The 23912-nt window shown below is 38.0% G+C and overlaps 3 protein-coding genes across 7 annotated transcripts; 2 read left to right on the plus strand and 1 right to left on the minus strand.

Moving 5' to 3' along the window:
• The first annotated feature begins 2753 nt into the window (after positions 1-2753).
• On the plus strand, positions 2754-6533 carry LOC144994716 (thrombospondin type-1 domain-containing protein 4-like). Its single transcript, XM_078953530.1, has 7 exons — positions 2754-2995; positions 3254-3383; positions 3470-3645; positions 3733-3835; positions 4208-4396; positions 4569-4695; positions 6130-6533. The coding sequence occupies exons 1-7, from the start codon at positions 2861-2863 to the stop codon at positions 6383-6385; spliced, it is 1116 nt and encodes a 371-aa protein (XP_078809656.1). The 5' UTR covers positions 2754-2860; the 3' UTR covers positions 6386-6533.
• On the plus strand, positions 6421-9772 carry LOC144994719 (thrombospondin type-1 domain-containing protein 4-like). Its single transcript, XM_078953538.1, has 5 exons — positions 6421-6758; positions 6856-7032; positions 7111-7290; positions 8047-8191; positions 9474-9772. Exons 1-5 carry the CDS (start codon positions 6534-6536, stop codon positions 9626-9628), a joined length of 882 nt encoding a protein of 293 aa, XP_078809664.1. The 5' UTR covers positions 6421-6533; the 3' UTR covers positions 9629-9772.
• A 1614-nt stretch (positions 9773-11386) lies between these two features.
• LOC144981200 (tyrosine-protein phosphatase non-receptor type 9-like) lies at positions 11387-23769 on the minus strand. 5 transcript variants are annotated; one of them, XM_078953499.1, is made up of 14 exons: positions 23534-23769; positions 20756-20899; positions 20355-20444; positions 19624-19748; positions 19229-19334; positions 19005-19115; positions 18709-18916; positions 18066-18612; positions 17888-17984; positions 17571-17640; positions 16464-16542; positions 16219-16369; positions 15904-16111; positions 11387-14562 (listed from the first exon to the last, which is right to left on the minus strand). In XM_078953499.1, the coding sequence occupies exons 1-14, from the start codon at positions 23564-23566 to the stop codon at positions 14339-14341; spliced, it is 2193 nt and encodes a 730-aa protein (XP_078809625.1). In that variant the 5' UTR covers positions 23567-23769; the 3' UTR covers positions 11387-14338. The 5 variants fall into 5 exon arrangements, with proteins under 5 accessions (XP_078809625.1, XP_078809635.1, XP_078809623.1 ...); XM_078953509.1 differs by having other exon boundaries at positions 23330-23540; XM_078953497.1 differs by having other exon boundaries at positions 18066-18916; positions 23534-23671.
• Positions 23770-23912: the final 143 nt, after the last annotated feature.

A 23912-nucleotide genomic window follows, 5' to 3' on the forward strand; every position in this document is an offset into this window, starting at 1 on the left:
ATCAAGCATGCAGTTTTTTCCCCCCATGTTTCCGGTCAATATTTTCGAAGTTTTAATTACATTTATTTATGACATATATGTACTGTTTACAAAAGAAAAGAAAAACTTTTATTTAGCACATTACTTTGTGGTAAATACAATTCAACAGTAGAAAAAAATAACTAGATGAAAAGAGAAAATATAAAAAAAAAAAAATTATTATTTATTATTATTAATTGTACTTTGAGTTCTTTATATTAGTTTAATCAAGAAGATTATTTTGCTTTGCATATTTTAGTGTAAATATATTTGACGCGTCACTGGTTCAAACCTTTAAAAGTGATTACTTGTATCAAATATTTAAAATATTTTAGAAATTGAGTGAATAATCTCTGATACTTTTAAAGGGAGAACCTTCAATGCTTTGATGTTTTTCAAATTGTTTTGAACAGAGATTATTGGTTTCTGATGAAACTTCACCTCAGGAACTTACACGTCAAGCAGAACTTTAGTACTGCAGGTCTGCAGTTTCTAAAATGTGTTAAGTAATCAGGGTCCCCAACAGCACACTTGGCATGAAGAGGTCCAAACACAGTATGTCACAGTTTTCATAAAGGTCTTGGACACTAACACTGGCTTTCAGGTTGGTAAGTGGAACCTCTGAGGTGGAATGGATCTTGTTCGTTACATGTGTTTTCTAAATAGCTTAACCTTTTGGAATGTGGCAGCGGAAAATAACCAAAGAGGTGTACTCATGGTGCAAATAGGTGTGCATGTTTTAAGTCTGTAATTTAGGAAAGGCAAGTGGGGGAGCTAGCAGACCAAAGTGTGAATTCAAACCAACCCCTACTTTGCGATATAATCACTCTCACTGCTGCATTGCTTTCTCTTACCAAAAATGTCACAGAAACCATGTTTTTCCAGAGTCTAAATTTACTAGAAGAGGTCAAAGGCTTTTATATTTTTAGCCAGTCAACCAACCCACATAAACAGCTGCAGGGGAATTTCATTCATTGAACGGTCATCATACCATTTTTTACACCGCTGTTAGAAAAGGACTTGGTTTTTGACGAAGTAACAAGTGGTTAGAGGACGTCCAGGTGTCAGCAAGACAACAGAACCTCTCATTTAGATTGTGAGGCAGATGGTTAGGATGGGACAGACGGACATCAAACAGCCGACAGCTGGGGAAAACAGAGAGGGGAAAGCAACTGATAGGAAAAAGAGACACAAAAGAAAACAATGTTTTTCTCTTGAATAACTTTATTCTCTGTTTGTTACTCTTTGCCAGATGATATATTAAGGATCCCACTTAATCTTCCAAAGACTAAAGTTGAAAAACTACTAGATTTGGTTAATTTACAAAAAGTTTGAGTTTTTAATCAGATTTCTAGATTCACAAACAATAGATTCAGTTAACATCCACATTCTGTTGGGTCTGTTGTGCTGCTGTGGGATGTTACTTGAGATCTGCATTGTTGAAGCTGATGCTATGCTTCCAGCTGCTGGAATGTTGTGTGTGTGATTACAGTAATACCTATTAAGCTGTCACTGTGAGAAACAGACACCTGGACAGACGTTTCAGTATTCCCTGACAGACTCACAGATCCTCCCGTCATAACTGTGTGACCACTGGGAATTCATTGCAGGGCAATGACATCTAAGCTTTGGCTGGGGGCCAGAAAGGAGAAATGTCTGAATGAATTGGGTTGCAGCAGTTAAACAAGCTTCAAACAAAGAAAACTACATGTAAAAAAAGAAAACTACATGTAACTCCAAACATGTAACAATAGCTCTTTTTTTTTTTTGAAGCTGTCAAATTTTCTGATTTCCGTCACACTTGTCATGTGCACAGCTGTTATGCTGCTCGGCATGATATAATTTCTGTCACTGTTCAAATGGAAAAAACAAATCAAGAACAACTGCAATGTTTCTGCCAAAAATATTTCCCTTCAGTGCATGTGAGAGGAATATTTTCTGCTAGGAAAAAGGTCTCTTATTTCTCCACACAAATGCTGGGAGTGATATGACATTGAAACTATATTTCTCTTAATTTTCTTGTTTTTTTGTTGAGCTTACATGTGTGGCAAATGTTTTTGACTTATTTAAATCTTTCAACCAATTATGTTTCCCTACCTATGTTGTCCTTGGCTGAAGTCCATGGTAAAGTTTTAAATACTTTACAGCATTTTTAAAATAACTACTGATCTAATAGAAATAATATGTTAGAGAATAACTAGTACTACAAATCAGAAGAATTTGAATAAACACAATAAAAACCATGTGATTGATTCTGTGTAGTCAAGGACCACAATAGTCTGGGAAAAGTTAAGTTTTATCTAACTTTGTTTATCTACAATTTTCTGACTGTGGTGGTTTTGTTTTGTAGTAAATCTTCTTTTTTCCAGCACTTTTATAGAGGAGTAAAAAAATAACAGAGGATAAAGAAGCAAAAATTGGAGATATATTAGAAACAAGTCTTACAAATGTCGGCTTTTCATTAGAAAATAATAGAAGGAAGTATAAAAGTTGGAAACTTAAAAAGTCCTTTCACATTCCAGTGAAACAGTGTTTAAAAACAATGTACTAATATTACTTTCACAAAAGTAACATTTAGATATGACCACAATGTATGTAAAAAAATAATTTCAGAAATTGCATTTTGAGGTCTGAACAAAATTCAGACTTAAACAAGCGGGACCATAACGTAAAAAGAAAAAATACTAATATAATTTTTACCTTTTTCAAACATCTCTCCTTTCATTGGTCCCACATCTTGTCCTTTCCTCCTTCCCATCCTCCAGATTAACCCCACCTCACAAGCTCATAGTTGCTTTTCAAGCATCTGCGTGTGTTCAGTTTGTCTTTCCTCAGTCTCTTCATGGCTGGACTGTGGGAGCTGCTCTGCTCTCTGCAGCAGGGTCGTTTTGGGGCTCTCATCCATCTCCTCTGCCTTTTCTGCCTAGTTTCAGGTGCTCTTCCCTGGGATATCAAAAGGAGCTCATACCCTTTGCAGGTACAACATCTGCCTTTTAAAATGTCAATTATTCATATTTAGCAGAAAAGACTAAACAGTCATTTTCTTTTATTATATTTTGGGAAAACGTTTTGAAGGAAAAAACAATAAATAATTGATGGGAGAAAATCAAACTAATGTAAATTGTAAAATTAAGTCATTCAAGGTATCATAGATTGCTATAAATAAAAAAACTGATTTCTGTGTGACAGTTGTGTCTGTGTGTGCCGCGTTGTTTTTGAATTTGTGTGATGGCAGGGCTTTGAGGTAGTGAGAGGAAATTTCTCTCGGGACTTTCTTCACGTTGGCTACAATAAGATTGCAGAGATTCCTGCAGGAGCATGCAACATCAGCGTCCAGGAGACAAAAAAGAGTCGAAATTATTTGGGTATCTTCAGATAACTACATTTGAAGACAGAATTGATCACAAAATGGCAAATCCTGAAGTTGTGAGACATTAAGATGTTTCTCCAGCCCTGCAGACCCGGAGCGGCATCTCCATCATAAACGGAAACTGGGTGATTGACAGACCTGGCACTTACTTTGCTCTTGGAACGCAGCTGATCTATAAACGGCCAAATGAGATCCATTCCTGGAATGGAGAATCCATCACTGCACCAGGACCCTTGACTGATGACCTGCATCTTTATGTGAGATGCAAAAACACACTCCACAAATATCTCTGACCTGCAGCTTCTCAATGTGTAAAGATGTGGATTTTGTTTTTTTTTTAACAGTTAATTTACCAACAACCAGGTCCAAGTGTTCATTATGAATACAGCATACCTATAATTATTCACTCTTCTCCAGAACCAGACACACCTGACATAATGCCTCCAGGTGAGTGCGTGCACCAACTTGCAAACTAAAAAACTTTACGGTTTCAGGTCAAACTAATAACAAGTAAAAAATGGGAAAAATGACAAAAAATTCATTTTCACTCATCAATTTTTTCTAACCCTTACATCTCTTACTTAAATAACAGAACTCAGCTCACAAAGGTGCTGAGTGAATTATCTAACTGTTTTTTTTCTAATTAATGACATACTCCTTTTTTATTCTAGCCTTATATTTGTAAAATTGTATGTGTCGTTTTACGTGGTATTTAGGGACTATGAGAGGATGACATCTGCATGGCACACCAAACACAGTAATGCATGAAATTTGATAGTGCAGAAAAAAAAGAAAAATCCAAGAAACATTTTCCCCCAGATGACACTGAAGCGCAATTGGATGGAGATGAGAGAGTCAACACAGAGGCCACCGTTAACAGCATCACTGTCAAGGATAAAACCCATTCCAAAAAGGATTCCTTTGACACCAGCATCAACTTTGTATCTCAGTCCACTTATGTTTGGACAAAGACTGGACACACAGGATGCAGCACAACCTGTGGTACTGGTAAGAGCCCTCATGGGTTTGTTCCTGTGGTTCATTTTCCTTTTTCACCAGTCAACCTCCTTTTCCCAAAATGTACCTGAGGTACTCCATCTGCTCCAATAAAAGAAAAAGGATCGTGTGTCAGTGCCTATAAAAGTGGGCAAACACTTACTTGCTGAGTGTGTCACTGCAGGGACGCGTGCTGTATTTTGGGAGTGTGTCGACAGTGACTCCCAGATGACTGTTCCAGCTGACTTTTGTGACCTTTCCAATGAACCAACAAACCAGGAGGACTGCAACGAATATCCCTGTCCTCCCTAGTGAGTAAAATGCAACCACACTCTCTGACCAGATTTTTACATACACTGCAATTCCCTTTAGATTGGATTTTAAAAGAAAGATGGATGTGAACAACTACTCTAAAAAAAAACAGGCATCCCAATGAAAAAATGATGTATGTATAAAAAAGAAATAAACCCAACTCTCTCACTGGCAGAACCTGAGGATGGCCAGAAATTTGTTTTCCTTTTGTTCAATGGATATTATTTTGTTGTTATGTTTTAACCTTGACCTACTCTGATGAAAATTGTCTTTGGTGTTTTTCACATGTTCTTGTAACATTTTTCCTATGATGGACAGTGAAAGTGTCATTTCTGAGTACTGGTATTTCTTTATTCAAATTGTTGTGAATCAGGAGCAGCAAAAAAAATTCAGTTTGAAAAAAAAAAAAGCATATTTGTGATGAAGAATATACGCTGGGTGGGCCACAAGCTCCCTGCTCCTTTTTTTCCTCGTCTGAGCTGGAAGCTGGCTCAAACCTGGCTCAAACCTGCTCCAATATTACTCGCTAATTTTATTGCATGGGTAATGTTGGACTAGGATTGTGACGGGTTTGTAAGCTAGTGGGAGAGTGTGTAAACAGAGAGCTCTCAGTAACGGGGGGGGGGGGGGGGGGGGTTCCCTGTGTCACAACTCAGAGGTGAATTTCTAATAAACTACTGTGGCTTTACAGCAACTATAGTATCTTCTAGAAAACGACACAGGGTTTTTTTGTGTGTGCTAAATAAGGCACAATTATAACAAAAAAAACGACTTGAAAATAGATGATCAGAGTGAGTCTTTAAAAAGTATTTAATTGAATTTAGAACGAAATCTACAAAAAATGTAATCTATTTGGCCATACAGCAGATGCTAAAAGAGAGAATAGGTTCAAATGTGTTTTTTTTTTAAATGGTCAACTGGTGAGAGTGATTAAAAAAAGTGCTTACTTTTATTCTGTTTTTTTAATGGCATCCCAGGAATGAGAGGCAGTGTGGGATCAGATTACAACAAAGGTTTTCCATACATCGCTGCTTTCCACAAAATGTGTTTACATATTTCATTGCTAAACTATTTAGGATTATTGCAAACCATAAACATTTACTGGACCGCAGCAATGGAGGGGTTGCAAAAAAACAGTTTATGGTATCAGTACTGGAACTTCTTGCCCCTGTTGGCCTGCTTTCCATTCTCAGGTAAACAACGTGCTTTAAAGATCCTGCTTTTTCCATTCAAGGGGATGTTAAATTAGGTAAAGTCCTGGATTATGTTGCAAATTAGTGACATTTGGCATGAAGTCCATTTAATCTTCTTAAAATTAGGACACATAGTTGGCCTAATCTCTTGGTGGTTTCCTTTATTAGATGGTCACCACAGTTGGCGTTTGCTTTTCATTTCCTCCAAATTTCTCTTTGTCCTCTTTGATTTGCGGTCAGCTGGGACATTGGGGAGTGGTCAGAATGCAGCAGGAAGTGTGGGCCTGGCAGTCAGATGCGTCAGGTGATCTGCTGCCAGGTGACCCGAGTTCATGACAATGGGACAGAGACTTCTGTTGCTGTGGCGCCAGAGCAGTGCGGCACGTCTGAAAGGCCGATGACACAATCCACATGCCAGCTGAAGATCTGCAGTCATTGGGAGCTCCGGTCTGACTGGAGCCCTGTAAGAAAAACAAAATATTTGACGTTTATATGAAGCTGCTACACAACTTCTGAGCTCAGCATTTTCATCTCTGCATAACAGCGAACTTCTGCTCTAACAATTGAAATTTTGGAAAAAACATTCTTTTCTGTTATTAGAGCCATATGCCCATTGAAAATATAAAATCAGCATGAGCAAATAAATGAAGCACATGTCTTCTGTCAGCAGAGATGAGTCTTCTGTTTTCCTTCAGTGCTCAGTGCCATGTGGAGTGGGCCAGCGCAGCAGGGAAGTGGTGTGTGTGAGCAATCAGGGGGTTGTGGAGGATGAGCAGGAGTGCAACATGAGCCTAAAGCCAGACTTTCTACAAAACTGTGATATGGGAGTCTGTGCAAGAAGCTGGTTCACCTCTCTCTGGAGCCAGCGGGTAACACCACCACTATTTGGTTGTGTGAAGAAAATGTATTAATGGATGGAGGGTATTAAAAAAGAAGCTTCATCCAAATCTGTCTGAAATTTCTCAGTGTTCTGCAGAGTGTGGTCGAGGGAATAAAACCAGATCGGTCGTATGTCTCAGCAATCGTGGTGGGAGTGATCTCCCACTGGATGGCTGTGAAGGGGACCGCCCACCAGCTGTGACATCATGCGATGCTGGCCCCTGTCAAAATCAGCTTGAGTGGTACACAGGACCTTGGAGCCAGGTAACTCTCATAAGGACGTCCAAAGTTTTTGGTTAAACCAAACACATCGGCTTCACCTTTGTTCACACTTGATGCAAGTGTTCTGCAGAATGTGGAAACGGCACACAGACCCGCAGTGCACTTTGCATTTTCACCAACAACGGTCTACAAGAGGTTGTGGATCAGTTCAAATGTTCCGGTCTGTCTAAGCCAATCACATCGCAGCCCTGCAGACTGAAACCTTGTGGGGTCCAGTGGTACGTCACAGAATGGAGTGCGGTAAGTTTATGGGATCAGTCACCGAAGATTTCAAACTACAGATCTAAAAAGCAACTGTCCTGCTTGTTTTCCACACATTCTTGCCCAACCTGCCGCTACTTACCTGGATAAGTTGTATTTTACCAAAAAGAAGTACCAAAACCAGGGAAAGTTGGAAAAAATACTGACATTAGCCATTGAGGTTTTGAGTTAGACACCCATCTGTTCCATTCTTTGCACAATCATGTATATTTTAACGATTATAGGTGAGGAAAAGTCTGTTTCATTTCAAAGCAAATGTGACTGTTGCCATTGTTTTGTTAATTTCATTAATGTGTAAGAAAAAGCTCAAAGAAACTTTGTTGAACAAGTAAGGTTCTACTCAGGCAGTAAAGATAAATTCAAAAACTATAAAAGATGCTATTAGATAAAGAGGTACACCCTTTTTGTCAAATAATTATGAGTCAACTTTTAAAAAGCGAAGTTCAACGCCCACAAAAAATCTGAATCCCTTCATCCGTCCACTTTGGCTAGATGTGCTCTCAAGTGTAAAATTACGGTATGCTATTTCTGTTTTCTTGTACATTTATTAGAGTTATGTGAAATATTACTTGTGCCAATGTCTTCAAACCTTTAGATCAACAATTAAACACCAATAATAATGTTTTGAGTCAAGTGAGGACTTTTGAGTCACCTGCCTTTGTCTGTGCTTTTCTTTGTAAGTGACCTCAGCAGTCTGTGTTCAGTTGTACTGCTTCTCCCCGTGCATCTCCTCAGTGCTCTCGCTCCTGTAACAGCGGCTACCGGGTGCGTGAGGTCCGCTGTCTCACTGACGACATTGTTCCAAGTGACGACTGTCACCCCATTTCAATTCCTGAGAGTCGTGAGGAATGCAACAAACAACCATGTCTAACTGAAACGAGTAGGTCTATTCAACAATACAGCACTGACTCTAGTCTAGTGTATGTAAATATTACGGTAACGCGTGAAAGGGAAAGCATCTCTGTCTTTTTCAGGAACCTATGATGTTGACAATGATTTTTAAATCAATGTAAAAAAGTACATTTAAAGATCCGCTCCAATGAAAATTGTGATGTTGTTTTTTTACATGCTCTTGTGGCATTTTTCTGATAATAGAGGCATTTATAAAGAAAATTCTGAATATTTCTTTTTTCAAACTGTTGTGAATCAGGAGCAAATAGAAAAAATGATGTTGGAAAAAGAGTGTTTTTGTTTCGTATAGAGAACATGCTGAGCAGGCCACAAGCTGCCTGCTCCGCTCCATTCCGATGCATCCACTTGCAGACAAATAGATCCATGTACGTCTTCGGTTTCCTCGTCTGAGCTGAAATCTGGCTCAAAGCTGTACGCTGGGTGGCTACAATATTAATCACCAATTTTGTTGCACCGGTAATGTTAGGTTGGAGTTGTGAGGGGCTGTAAAATAGCGGGACAGAGTGAAAACAAGGGGGTGTTGGGAGATGAGGGCAGGCCTACTTCTGCCCACAACTTAGAGGCACATTTCCCATGAATTTCTGCCGCTCTGCAGAAACTAGGTCCTACAAAGCGAAACAGATTTTTTTTATTGTAGAGAAAAACAACACAAATCATAATATAAAGACGACTGGGAACGTTTAAAAAATAAATAAATAAATAGATAGATATACTAGATCAAAAGATGATTAGAGTCAGAGTGGGAATTTAATTACTAATTGAACAGTTTTCATTTATAGAAAGGGACACCAAAAGTTTTTATTTCGTAGATTAAAACATTTTTTTTTTTTTAAGAAGAGGCTGTGCTCACATAGAGCATTGAACTTTCATTTTAATTTGTAGTAATAGCTATAAACTTCTAGTAACAGATGGTTTGTCAGGCTGCAGGTAAACCATGACACCCGGTCTTATAAATGATTAGACTGCATGTTTTTAAAATTACTTTTTGCCACAATCTACAAAACTACTCAGTCATAAAGTTTTTTTTTAATTGAAGAATTTCATTTGATTTGTTTGCACAATCTCTTTTTCTAAATGAAACAAACTGAAACAGCTTCTAACAGTATTTTAGGTTGTTAGATTTGGATACATTTTCTGAGCCGATGAACTAAACAGGGTGTTCAACAAAAAGGTTACTCCCAAGTCCAAGTGGCAGCAGCAAAATCATTTGATCTGATCTTTTTTTCTTTTTTTTTTAATGTGATTGACAGATCCACTTTGCAGTGACCAGTTCCATAACTGCGTGTTAGTGGTTCAGGCCCGCCTCTGCGTTTACCCTTACTACACAAGAGTTTGCTGCACTTCCTGCTCTCGTACTCAGAGGACGTACCCCGTGTCAATTCAAAGGAACCGCATTCGTCGGTGATACTCTTCTTGAAAGACATGACCCATGTCATGCTAAGACAACAAAAGTACAAACTTTTATCCGATGACTATCAACTTTGTTTGAATAGTGCCTTATTATTAAATTTGAAAAAAGATCCGGTCTTCTAAAGTGAGGGAACTAAACATTAACACATGCACAATATACCACAATTGTGAATATCTTCGTCGCTCCTTCCTTCTGGATATATTTGATTTTTGTATTTCTGAAAAAAAAAAAAACATCTTGTAGTTTCTCAGCTGTCTGAAGTTTTCATTTAGTTTCTCAACAAGTTTTTAAATTTTAGTTTCAGACTGTGTTTTGAGAGAACTAAGAATATTTGATTTTGTAAATTGACAATATGACTGGGTTTAAAAAAAACTTAAACCAAATTGTTAGGAGGGATTAGAAACAGAACAGTTAGAAACTCCCTTTTACATTTTATTACATTAACTTTTCATCACATTAATGGTTTAAACTTGGTTCACTATGTATTATCATCTCAAAATTATACTACAGAGCACAACCAAGACTATTGTCTTGTAACATTCCTCGAGCATCCTCCCTGTTCATCTTTGTGTGTCCCGGTGTATGCGGTCTGCCAAATGTCTGTGATAACCTCAGAGAGATCTGACACTTTTAGGTACTCTGTTCATCTGTCTGTGACCCTGCGTACAAATTTGTGCTCTTTGTTCGGAGTAAACCTACAAAAGCTAAGTTTTGTCTCTGAGTCATTATTCATTTATTTCTGTGTGCAGGAAACTGAAGGGAACGAACCAGCCTAATTTCATTATCTTACAGTCTTGTTTAGAATCTCCAGTTTCCTCACACAAATCATAATCATCTTCACAAATTTCAATTCTGATTGATGAAATCCAAAGACTGATTATTCCTTCAAAATAAATCCTCTTCTTTGTGGCAAAAATGGCTCATCTTTTCATTTTGACTTCAACAATTCATCATTTTTAGAAATACAAAACTTCTCCTTTATTTAGCTTAAATAAAAAAAATTGTTTGAAACGTTATAAAACAAAAGTTTAATTAACTAAGAAATGTAACAAAAAGACATTTAATCTTTTGTAAATTAAATTAAATGATACACTGTCAATCTAAACAGAACCGACTGAAGGAATGGCCGTTGACACAAAGTCATAGATGAATGCTATAATCTTTTAGGGCATAAAATGCTGAAAAGATTTCGTTTTTTTATAATAAAAGTCAGCAACCCAATAAAACTCAACAAAAAGGCTGATTCAATTTCAAATCTGTAACATTAATTATATTAGATTAAAAAAAATCACATATGTCAGGTTAAAATGAAGGTAGAGGATACAAATGGATTTTATTTTTATTATTAGTTAGTAAATATTTACCTAATTGATTTTATCATACATTAATCATTGAGTCATTTCTATATTAGTTAATTCATTCATTCATTTTTTATTCCGTTTTTTCCCTTTCATCAAAATATTTTGGACTGAAAGTTATTTTAGTCTTACATTGACCTGTAGCTCATTTTTGCCCTTTTTAGTAATTAGAATTATATTTAATGTTGGAAAAAAATAATGTATCAAGTTGTAATCTATTTTTAAATAAAACTAACCTTCTTTTGTTGGTAAATATTTCCCCAACTAAATTTGAAAGAATTTGAAAGGCTTACATGTAAAATGAGTTTCCAAACTGAAAACCAAAATACTGTACCTTCATGCGGCTCCTACACCCATCGCTTTTGGTCATGTGATCACATTAGCAACACCACTGTGCAAGAAAGTAAGACCATTGCTTTAATGGGACAGCCAGGTTGACAGCATGTAAAAGGTCATCATTCAGTCACATGAACTAGAAAACAAACAACCAAAGGACATGGTTGACAAATGAACATTGCATTCCATTTCTACATTAAAAAAAATGAGACCACAGGAACCAGAACTCTTGCATACACACTCCCCTCCATTATGTAGCTGTACATTAACGGTCCAAATGGTCCCAAGGTGCTCCGGAATCTGTGTTCTGAGGATGTCTAACAGAAATATAATCTTTAGGATGAGCCTAGGCCTTTGGCATTGCGGGCTGCAGGGTCCACATTCACAAAAAAATATATAGGTTTGTTCGATAAAAGGTCTGACACCGTCACCCCAAAAACATTCAAGGCTCTCTTTCCATGCTGAGGAGCCTCAACTCCCTCTGCTTCTATAACGCATCTACAGCCGTGTAAATAACAAAGCTTCAATATCAACTTCAACTCTACAATACCAGGACATTGTTAAAATAAAGACTAACCGGGATATGTCGATTGGTAAATGCACCCTCAGATGAAGATCAACACAAACGATATTAGAGCGTGTTCCTGTACAACAAAAACTAAGGCACCGTGCAAAAGCAGTGTGTGAAAAACTTCCACAAAACTGGCAAGTTTCAGTCCAGCTGTCAATCCAATGCACTTGAGCAGCAAAAGGGATCACCTCTGTAAAAGCAGACTTTGAGTTGGAAATGAAGGTGTTGCAAGTAAACATAAAGCAGAAAAGACGATGATCGACCACTCATCCATTTAAAGAGTCAACTTGTGAACAATGACTAATTTCTCGTAATTCTTAAATGGAAAACATTTCCAGAAATGAACATTTCATCTAAAATGAGGTCAGAGGAGTGTCAGTTCAATTAGCAAAAAACATCAAACTAAATATCATGTCTCTCAAACCAAACATTACAATCTATTTCAAATTTGCTTAACAATCTGTAAAAAGCAAAAACAAAAGCAATTGAACATTCATTGGACAGACTGTCAGAGACTGCAATAGAAGGGTTACGATTTGGGCTTTTTTTTTTTCCAACCAGAGGATGTTTGTTCTACAAGCTACTCTATGATGCAACACAATTTCTTTCACAACTACTTTGGCATTTTGTTTAGATTTTGTTGAGACCACAGCAACATATCAGTTATCAACCTGAGGATGTAATTACCAAAGACCCGGTAAATATGGACATGCGTGTGCATAAAATTATGTCCCATGTATAAAAACTGTAAAATACTAGGACAGTATACTTTTTTCTCTCTAAAAATGAACTACATATTCAAAAAGATGACGGTTGTTTTTGCTAATTTCTCTGATAGCTTTTCTTTTCTTGGGACAGAGAGTGCTACTCGTCATTTATTTTGAAAAGTAACTAAAGCTAGCTTACCCACATTTACTTCCTTCACAAAACCACTCCTAAGAATACAAGCAGGACTGCATTTTCCTAACTAAAATTCAGAGAGATTAGATTCTGACAATCCAGTTTATGAAAAGAAATGTTTCTTCGCTGCTTCGTACCAACATTCACGGGTTTTGCTAATGCAAAAGTTAAAGAAAGGAAACAGTGAGATGGAATAAAATACAAAAATGTATCTTTTTTTTTCTTTGAATGATTAACTTACCAGGTGGAAAACCAGTAAGAGATGCTAGACACAAAAACACAACTGAAAATCAATTATTACCCCCTGAGGTTAAATGCTAAAATAACCATGTTTGCAGCTAGAGCTTACTCCTGGATTCCTTTTCCTTTCTTTCTCATCACTCTAAGTAGTGTGCTGTATACAGGACTTTAGGCAAAACGTGGGAGTCGTGTGCGACACTTAACAATGCCAGTGCAGAAGTTCGGGTGTTTTGACTTCCTACAAGAACATGAATCTAAGGACGATGTGAAGGCACGATTATCAGAGGCACAACAGACCTCAGAAACCAAATTGATCCGGTACTAAGAGCGATTCAAAAAAGTGAGCAGACTAAGAGTGTACAGTTTAAGATACGGTTCGGATCCGAGAACAAAGAGGCAGTGAATCAAGTTAAGGCCAAATTACTGCGTTCAAACAGCAAAAATGATGACAAGCTTCAGATTAAACGCAAATATGTTATTTTTCACAAAGCTTGACGTGCTGTATAGAACGTCCCTCTAAGGTTAGGTCTGTTTTATTCAACAAGGCTTTTTTTTCTCTTTGTTCTTATTTCAAATGGTGTTATTAAGCACAATAAAGTATAAATGTATGATACAAGAATATACATGGGCTTCAGTCTACGTCATCTCAGTAAAGGAATACATCAAAGCATTCTGGGTAAAGACTTTGGCTTTGAAAAGTTAGTCTGCACAAAATATGCACATTGAAAAGAAACCATAGAAAAATAATGGACAAAAGAAAGAAAGTGGACAAAAGACTTCACACAGTAATCTGTCACAACAACTCTGACAGAGAACCATTACTTCCAAAGCAAAACAATGACAAAGAAAAGTCCTCAAGTTTGACCTTGTCACGCCCGTCACGTTCCATCTGTGACCAGAATTACTTGTTCAGAACTAAAAAGGGACAAGGAATAAAAAAATTTAAAAAAAAGGGGACAAGGACTAAGACTTGGAGGGCTTCCGTTCAAGTTTGTCTTTCCTCATGTGCAAGTCAGTATAAAAAAAATGCTACAATTTGTATGACGCTTTTGTCAACAAGAAGAGGCTGAGGCCCTCGTCTGTCTGCTAAATAAAAAAGGGGTTTTAATAGTGGCAGGCCAGCTTGCTCATGAATTCAATGTATAGTTTCCACTGCAAGGTATTTCCTCCTCCAACTCTTCATCAGCTCCACCTCGTGTGGAGGAAGAGCAAAGCTTGAGTTCTTACATCCTGATGGACGAAGCGTCTCCTCCTCCTTGAAATGCGGCTTCTCGCTCATTCTTAGGTTAGTTAAGCTGTTCACTCACTGTCAGTCTCCAAGTCTGAGTCAGACCATTGCACTGGGGACAGTTTCCCATGACGCTGGGCATATTCAATAACTGCTGTGTAGCAAAAATAATACTGATCCCAGGTCTGAATGCTGAAAGCTCTCTGTGTGCGCATCCTTCGCACAGTCTGATGCACGTCTACGGTGCCCACGTCCTCCAGCTGAGACAGGCAGATGTCCAGCGTGCAGAATGTACCTGCACATCAATCACAACAAGAATGTGGGAGATACCGATTAGACAATTTTCTAGATAAATTCAACCCTTACAGTGGTTGTAAGTTCTAAAAAATGTAATGTCGAAATTTAAAGGTTTAATGTGTATGTGTATTTTACTAAATTCAGTCAAATGTTTGCTTGTTTTCTCAATACAAATGCAGTTTTTTCTGATTTTCTGGTCTCTCTTTACATTTTTGTGAAAAAACCCAGTCAATTTTCATTTTTTTTTCTAGTTGCAAACAGTAAGTTTATTTGTATTTACATGACATCAGAGGCAGTCATAAAAACTGGGAGACTTTCCTTTGGTGATTCTCCCCTTTTTCACCTGGAGCATCAAGCCAACATTCAGATAATACAAAACTGACCATCTGACTGCATTTAAAGACACTGGAACCTAACATTAACCTCAGAAAATAAGTCAAAGGAGTCAAATATAAGGGGAAAAACAGCAAAACTATGAGCTAAACACCAGTGTAAAGAAAAGAGTTCTGATCAGTCAGCAGAGAAAGCTAAAAAAGTAAACGATGTGACTCATAGTTAAAAAGGAAAGTTAATTTTACTAAATATCCAATTACTACTATGATAAATTAGGTATCGATCCGTGGTAGTATTATTAATTATTAAGACTTTTCACATATTTCTAGGTGTTCCACAGTTATTGTGGTAAGCTTAAGGTCTAAAGCAGGGGTCGGCAACCTGTTCCTCTCAAAGAGCCACTTGGATCAGTTTCCCACAGAAATGAAAGCACAGGGAGCAGCAACATTCGTGGTGTTAGAAAAAATCATTTCGCCGAAATATCGCTCATTTGGCAAGACTTGTATTGATTCCAAATGTTGTCAGGATATTTATTTAATTATTTATTTCCTAACCTGTTCACACATCTGCAGCTCCAAGTTGTTTTCCCCGCGTGCACCCCCCCTCCCCCCGCGCCAGCGTGTTCTACACAGACATACAGTCATCGTAGCAGCAAGTTGACAGGATAATAGGGGCGCCCAAATTTTATTCATTTTACGTGGAAATGGGTGGTTTTAGTCTAGGAAAAAAAAAGGCTTTTGTGTCCCATACGAGATCACCACTAGCTGTCTTTCCAGAAAAACATTCCATCCTATAGCAGACTCTGGTTGGCGTTCACAGCTGCAGACACGCCCCCTCCGCATGCACACGCTGCTCTCTTCCTCCTGCCGCTCGCACTACCCGACGGTGTTAAAGGCACCACGACAATCTTAGAACATGATAGTTATTTTACAAATACACAGAGAGCCGCAGCACAGGGATGAAAGAGCCGCAGGTTGCCGACCTCTGGTCTAAAGTATCTGCGTACCTGTACGTCCAATACCAGCACTGCAGTGAACAACAACAGGAGGGCCCCATGGAGGCCCCCTCCAGCTGGACCCCAGGTTTTGGACGGCAGCCTTCCTTCTTTCAAGAACATGCTCACGGAAGTCCAACATGGCAGATGCACTTTTTGGCACCCCGAAGTCAGGCCAGCTGACATAGAGGTAGTGGCTTACTTCACGTTTCTCGCCAGACTGGAAAACACAGACGATTGAAAGCAGATCCTCAAGCAGCTGAGCAAACTCAGGTAAATAACCATGTGAAAACGTATGTTGGTTTTTTTATAGGTTACACCATATACCTGTGTGTTGTACAGTTCAAGGTGAGTGAGTTGGAAATCCTGAAACAACTGAATGTGTGTATTCCTGATCAAGAAATATCCATGCTGCTCCGCCTTGCCCTCCTCCAGAGGCCAGTACTGCCCACATTTGACACGTCCACGCTCCACAACCCTGAGAAACACTTTTTCAATAATTCAGCCCATCCTTTAAAAACAACAAACTTTTGACAAAATCCATTAGGATGACAAGAAATTCAAAGAATCACCTGGTGGTCATAACAATGATAAGTACCATCTGTTCCCATACCATCCGCCAGAAGTCACCAAAGGTTTTTGGCAGAGGACCTACAGGACACAGAAGACTGAATCATGATGAAAGTACAACACTGCGGACAGGGTGAAGGCAGAGAGGAGGATGCAAGTTTTCTAAAACTTTTGACTTTTCTAACATAAAATCAAATGGAATGTATTTAAAACCCAAAACATTTTCTAAATCCATCCTCCAATAACACTGACAACCAACCATTACTATAAAATTATGCAAAGACACAAGATAGAAAGGTTTTTACGTAACAATATATATTTCCATCATAAAATATATTTCTAATATCAAGCATTCTATGTTTTCCAAATTCTGTTTGCAGATCCACACCAACATGATGTTAATGAGTGGAACAAGTTAAGTAAGGCTTGCTTTATTTAAATAAATAGCATCACTTAAAAGTTACAAAACTGACCTTAGAACTAAAAACACAATCATGTAACTCTGGAAGTCTAATCTTGAACTTTATAGAAAATTACAAACAAAATGAAACAATAATAAATGTGGAGAATCAGCAGGGGATCTTCACAGAACCCATTTAGACAAGTCTATTTGCCAGGATCCTCAGATCTTTTGGAAGAGATAAAGTGAGAAACTGAAATCTTTTGGGCCCAACTCCACTCCAGAAGCTACATGTGTAAATGGTCTTATTTATATATGTAGGAAAAAAATGAAGTAAAAGAGCACACATCCATATAAACAAACTGAACTACTCAGCTATTTTCATGAGTTTTACAATTTCTTACATGCAAATAGAGAGTTTTTCTACAACTTAGTAAACATAGTAATAAAAGCAAGGAGGCAAAAGCAGAGGAAAGCAATGTTTAAGTTAAATGTATGAACTAAGTTATGTATGAACTAAGTGAAAGGAATTGAGCATTTGTTTACCAAAATAAAAATGTTTAAATGGGAAAAAAAGAAAACCGTGAGTTTAAACCAAAGCCTTCCTGCATAATCTACACTGCCCATTATTGTGAATTACTGTTTATCTTATTGCTTTTTACATAAACAATCCCAAAGTTTTCAGAAAGGCATGCAGATAGTAACTCACCCTGAGTAGCAATGTAAGCGTTGCGGCTCTTGTACCCATCCATGAAACTCGCATTAATGTAATCAGATGTCTGCAAACACATAAAGAAGACATGTCAGTCCCAGGATTTACAAACAACAATCTGAAAGATATTTTTGTAAGAAATGACTAGATTTAGGGAAGTAAAATTACCGGTAAATACTTTTTAGGACCTTTTTTAACACTACCGGTACTTTAAATAGCCCAAGCTGCTACACTAAGTTAGAATTTAAGACAGTTTCAACCTTTTCAGGGTCTTCTTTTGTTTAAGAGGTTTTGAGGATCGCCTTGACATTTACCTCGTCTTCATCATCACAGAGCTGGCAGAGATGCACGCGTGACTGATCCAGGCAGAGAACATCGCTGTACCGGTTTTTGATCTGATTGGACAGTTTTCTGCAAAGGCAACATGGAGTTCAACAATCTTCCATCAGCAGGCAGAGAAAATCACGGGGTAGAGAGCACGGTGACTCTTACTTGGAATAGTCAAAGGAGCCTGCTGGAGGCTCCTTACGGATGTTCTCGTACTCCTGATAAATGCCCCTCTTCTTCTTCCTCTTTACATAATCCACCAGTTCATACACAGTCATGCCTCCCTGATCCGGCACGTGGACAGACATTTCCATGTAGCAGCTTTCATCGGGTCCCCACGATGAAGACAGGGGAGGGGACTGGTTGGGTGCTCGTGGAAGAGATTTCTTAGGCAAAGAAGGTATCCCTCCCTCTTCATCACACTCCTCATCCTCCTCATTTAGTCCTTCATTTTGAGATTTATGGCCCGAGTCTGTCGCCGTAGAAGCAGCGTCCCCCTCTTCCTTCTGTGAAAGTGGCGTGTCCGGAGGGGTGTCTGACTGTGGGGGAGCTTGGAGGCCACGGCCATTCATGTTTGCGTTGGGTCCACTGACACTCTCGGCGGCTCCGCCCACCGCGGAGCCGTTCCAGTGCTGGTGGTTCCCATCAGATCTGTCGGAAGCAGAGTTTGAGCTCTGCTGGTACTGGCCGAGGCCTCGAGTCCTGCTGTCCCCTGCATCACAGTGGTTACGGGGGTTAGCATTCTTGTCGTCGTGACAGTTAGAGTTAACCAGCTGTGTGTTCATGTGAGAGTGGGCCAAAGTTACACCTATACTTTTGTTGCTGTTATCTAAGCTGTAAGAGCGCAGCAATCTTCCCACGCAGTCGTGCGCATCATCCTGAATGGTGTTTGTTTGCATGTTAACACAGGACTGGATCCACGCCACGTGGCTGTACTGAGACGTTCCGCCCAAATGTTCAGGGAGGGAGGAGACAGGGATGTGACTGATCAACTCATGGGCTTTTACTGTGCATACCTTACAAGAGAACAGAAGAGAGCAAACAGCTGAAATAGAGCCGAACCGGATCATATGCAAATCTACCAAGTCAGATAAAAGCTAGTACCCTTTCCCTTAGCTTTTCACGCACAAACAGGCGGAGAACTGCGAAAGGCGCCCGAAACCAAAGAGGAGAGGAAACAATGAAGACACACTTTAGACGGGCTGGAAAAGCTCCCTGTAAAACCCACGAGCAGATATACAAGTTAGATTTTCTTCATCTTGTAAAAAAAATAAAATAATTAAAAGACCACAGAACAGCCAACATAAAAGACAAGGCCTCAGATTTACCTTGAGCAAATTGAGAATCTTGACACAGAGCTCATAGTCAAAATTTCCATAAGTGGAGTTTGTCATGTCGTAAATAAATATGAGCCCATCTCTTTGCGTTTGCACACTGGAAAGCACATGACAAAGGTCATAAAGGTTTCTTTGATATTATATTTTTACGGTTTCTTTTAATAAAAAACAACAAAACCATAATATAGAGAACTGTTGTAACTAAAACAGAAAATGAATAACAGAAATACTGAAAGACGACATCTTTAAAAACCGAGTAAACACAATTCAATCTGACATTTTAGTAAAAAATAAAATCAATTAAAAAAAACAAAGACCCATACAGAAAAATAGTTCCTAAAATAAAAAGAGGTGTGTTTGTACAAATTGTTTGTCCAGAAAAGTACCTCTCTATGGCTTTGTCCAGCTGATAGATGATGGCTTGCAGCACAGCTTTGTGGGTAGTGACGTCTGGCCGATGAAGGCGGGCAGTGAAGAGAGCTAAAGCTGCTCCTTTAGCATCTCGGCCAGGCTGGTGGAAACGTCAAATGGTCATAAACATAAAATGACAATGTGTCTAAAAAAAGAGTTCTGAAAAAGTAACTGCTGCAAAATAGCCTCCATAATTATTATGAGTGGCACCAGATTAAAGAAAATAATTTAAATGGTTGTCACTCAGACTGGGGTAAACAATGGGTTTCCTTAAATGTTAACATTTCTGCATTAAATATGCCAGAGGAAACCGATAACAGACTCATCATTGCGGCCCAGGCTATACAGGTCTTAAAAATGATTCATTTTCCTTGTTAATGTAAATAATGTGACACAGGCCAAAAGACCCATGTTATTTCTACAAATTATTATGATGGGCTTGTGAAATCGGACAAAAAAAATTAAATGTATTTTCACCCTTTTTCTTTAAAAATTGAATGCAATAAATAAACAAATTGGGAAAATTGGGATGGCAGGTTTACCAAACCCTAACAAGGCTCTAGATTAAAAAAATAAATAACTAAAAAGTCACACTGCTTCATGGTAACTCATAAATAATGTCAAAAACTGCAAAATATTTGTATAAGAGGATGTTTTTATTGATTTATATTAGTTATTATTAATTTTTAACTGCAAGCTTACTCACCAGGACTGTAAACTTGCCACTCAACAGCTCAGAGCGCAGCGGCTCCTCGTCCGGGTTGATATTTATGATGCCCTCTTTGATTCTTGTGTTCTTATTGGACAAAGAAAATTCAAAATAACAATCCAAGTATTTTGATTACTGGTGTATTTATAGACTATTTAATCTAGGAGTAAATAAGCTAAAAGAAAGAAAAAGCTAAATTGTGCTTTGAGAGCCAACAACATAATTTCAGTTGGTACTTTAAAGACTAGATGAATATAGACATTCAAATAAGTGGAAACTTTAATTATTACAGAAAGAAAATGCATGGTTTAGCAAAACGTTTCATTTTTATGGTTAATAAAAAAATGGCTAATGGAATACTTAGCAAGCATATCTTCTGTCAGCAGTCAATACTGTACCTTATACGCTTGGAAGAGGTCGATGGCTCTGGGAACATCAAACTTTCGGGCCATAAGAAACTTCAGAGCTGTGGGTTGTGAGACGAGCCCAGCGCTGTGAGGTAGCTCCCTGCTACGCACCTCACTCAGGAACTCCTCCACAGCCTAAAAGAGACGCAGCAGAAAAATAAACATAAGAAATTAGCTTAATGGAAGATATGTAAAGTTTGTCGTTTCTGCAGACAAATAGGGGGAACCTAAACCGATTTGTCATTTTTTGTGTAAATTCTGAGCAATTCAGATTTTAATAACATTAATTATTTTTAATTGCCTCTCAGTTTAGATGCATCAATTCTCCATTTGCAAAAAAAGTAACTACCATAACAAAAAGTTGTGCCCAAAATAAAAACCATAAAGGTCTGTCACATTTAGGACTGACATAACCAGAGGTCTATGTAATCCAAAGACTGCATCAAGCAAATTTCAATAATTCATTTGGTTGTAGTAGCAATCTAGACAGATGTTAAGCTTTTTGGTCCATAAAGTTTGTTCCTAAATAAAGCCCTAAGAAAAGAAACACAGATAAAATGCAAGATTGACAAAACCGCACAAGCCAGTTTCAGTGGACAAACGTTCTCAGGAATTTGACAGTCTGAACAGAATTTTCCGCAGGAAAACAGAAGACAGCAGGACCGTATCTAATTTCCCAGTTATGTGTAGAGTATATTGATTGTCAACAAGAGGCCAACACAAGTGTTTCTCTTCTGCAGAAAATCCATCTTCCTATTTTTTTACGACTTCCATTACTGGAAATGAAATACATTTAAAAAAAAAAAGAAAACTTTACCACAAATTTCTTGTTCATGTCAAACAACATTAGGTACTTTCAACATGATCCTTGTCTATTATCCTATTAATTTTCTATATAAATGAACGTTACATTATTCCTTACGGACATCTGTTCATCAGATCACAATACAATGGATAGAAATGTTTGTTTTCCACTTGAGAATAACCATTCTTCACTTGTTAACTTATTAAACAAAACTGCTATGAACTTTGTTTCATGGATGCTATGCAGACAAGAGTATAGATAATGATTAAAAAGTTTAAAAAAAGAAAGAAAAAAGAAACCAAGCCCACATAGCAATACGATTTTAAACCACCAATCCAATCACTTTTTGATATCTTTTTAACATTTGGAGTTAAATTGGACTTTTGAGCCAGATGCCAGCTCAGAGGTGGATAAAGGGGGTGTCATGGATGTATCAGTCTGGAGCAGAGCAGGGAGCTTGTGGCTGGCTGACTGTAGTTTTTCCATAACTATAAGCTCTTTCAAACTGCATGCTATTGTCTGCTCCTGATTCACAAAGATTTGAATAAAAAAAAATGCTCAGAAGTGCAATTATAAGATTTTTTTAACATACGTCCTCCACCATGAGAAAAATTCCAACAAAAACATGTAAAAAATTTTTTTTTTATTGGAGTGTGTCTTTAGAAGCCTACATCCCCTAAAAAAATGAACAACTGCCCCTTTATCATAATTTTGATTAGTAGATAACTGTTGCTGACAAAGATAAACGCTGTGCTGTTGAAGGTTTTACATACATTTACTTTCAAGTATTTACAAAAAACTGAAGTCGTGTAAGAAAAAAGCACACTTTCAATTAAACCAAAAACACAAAAAGAATCAATACAAATCCATAAAGTAACATTGACTGTAAACAATTAATGTGTTTGGTAGAGTTATACAGAAATTATGTTGTCAGATTTTTGGGGGGAAATAAATCGATCCATGGAGGGGGGAACAGGAGAGTCTCATAATTTAAATATGTCATCTAAAATTTTTAACAACAAGAGAAAGTTTGGCAACTTTAAAACGTGCGAATCTGTAGAAAGAATACGGCATCCGAGCCAACAAATGTTTTGCTAATCTAGATAACGTGCGTCTACCTTACCTGATAGTGGACGATGACGAGTTAACAAGTACCCATAAAACAACACTATTATTAGAAATGTATCAATGTCGGATCCGCCCATTTTACTAGAAAGTCATATCAACAACATTGCTTGGAACCGGAGCATCACTTCTGTGAATTGGTCGGCATACCACCGATAGTCGATTTACTGGCTTAATACTCGAGTCCCGGCAGCAACTCCTTCTTCTTGCGTGGAGCTAAGCGTCACGATATTTGTCGGGTTTACTACGCCTCGCTCCGAAATTGAATTCGACACACAGAGCCAAAACAAACAACTGCCTGACATTTTTTTACAAATAAATAAAATGTAGGAAAATCATGCTGCCGTTAGACCTGCTGGCAAATAAATGTTCAGAATAAATTACTTTTAGTCAACAAAAGCTATGTTAGCACGAGCTAGTGGCTAGGTTACATGTGGTAGCGGAAAAAAACATTGAAAAAACGGCACGTGTAGCCGCTTGAAATGAAACAAAAACAAACATTATCATGCAGTTGTAGTAAATTGTGCTGTATGGATAGCTATGCGAGTCATGATAACAGAGGTGATGGAGGCAAGCTGAAACAAACTGCCGGCTATATGATCCCCTTTAGCTAACACCATCACGCGAACACACACCAACTACTACTGTCTGTCAGTCGACTCGATCGATGCAGGAGAGACGTAACGGGCCACAGCTAGTCCATTCACGTTGCCCTTTCTAAATTAAATACACATAATTTAAGAGTGCTTGGTTATATTGATATTTGTTTAGAAATATAATGAAATGTAAAAAAATTAAATAGAACTGGAAGATAGAAAAAAATATTAGGAGCCTCTCACCAGCTGCTCCTGAGTTGTCAAGGCTTCCGCCATCTTGAAGCCTCCGTAACGTCGCAGCGGGCGCGCCCACTAGCCACTTGACCACGCCCAGTGAGTGACGTTTTGGAACCTTCCCATACGCCTTGCCCATTCCATTCGGTGCCAGAGACTTTCAACAGTTTTTATAATACATTTATAGAGAAAAATGTAAAATAAAATAAAAAAGATCACAAATCTTATTTTTTTAAATTAACGGTTATGCGTTAACATCCCGTTTAGAGAGACATAATAAGTTATCTTTATAACTTGGCACAGTTCATGAATTATTAATAAACGGAAGCAAATTTTTAATAATAAAGTACTAAATTATTAAAGTTTGATGAATATTTATTGCTACGAA

This window comes from Oryzias latipes, chromosome 1 (genome assembly GCF_053564925.1).
Source record: "Oryzias latipes strain Hd-rR chromosome 1, Olatipes_Hd-rR_3.1".
Lineage (NCBI taxonomy): Eukaryota > Metazoa > Chordata > Actinopteri > Beloniformes > Adrianichthyidae > Oryzias > Oryzias latipes.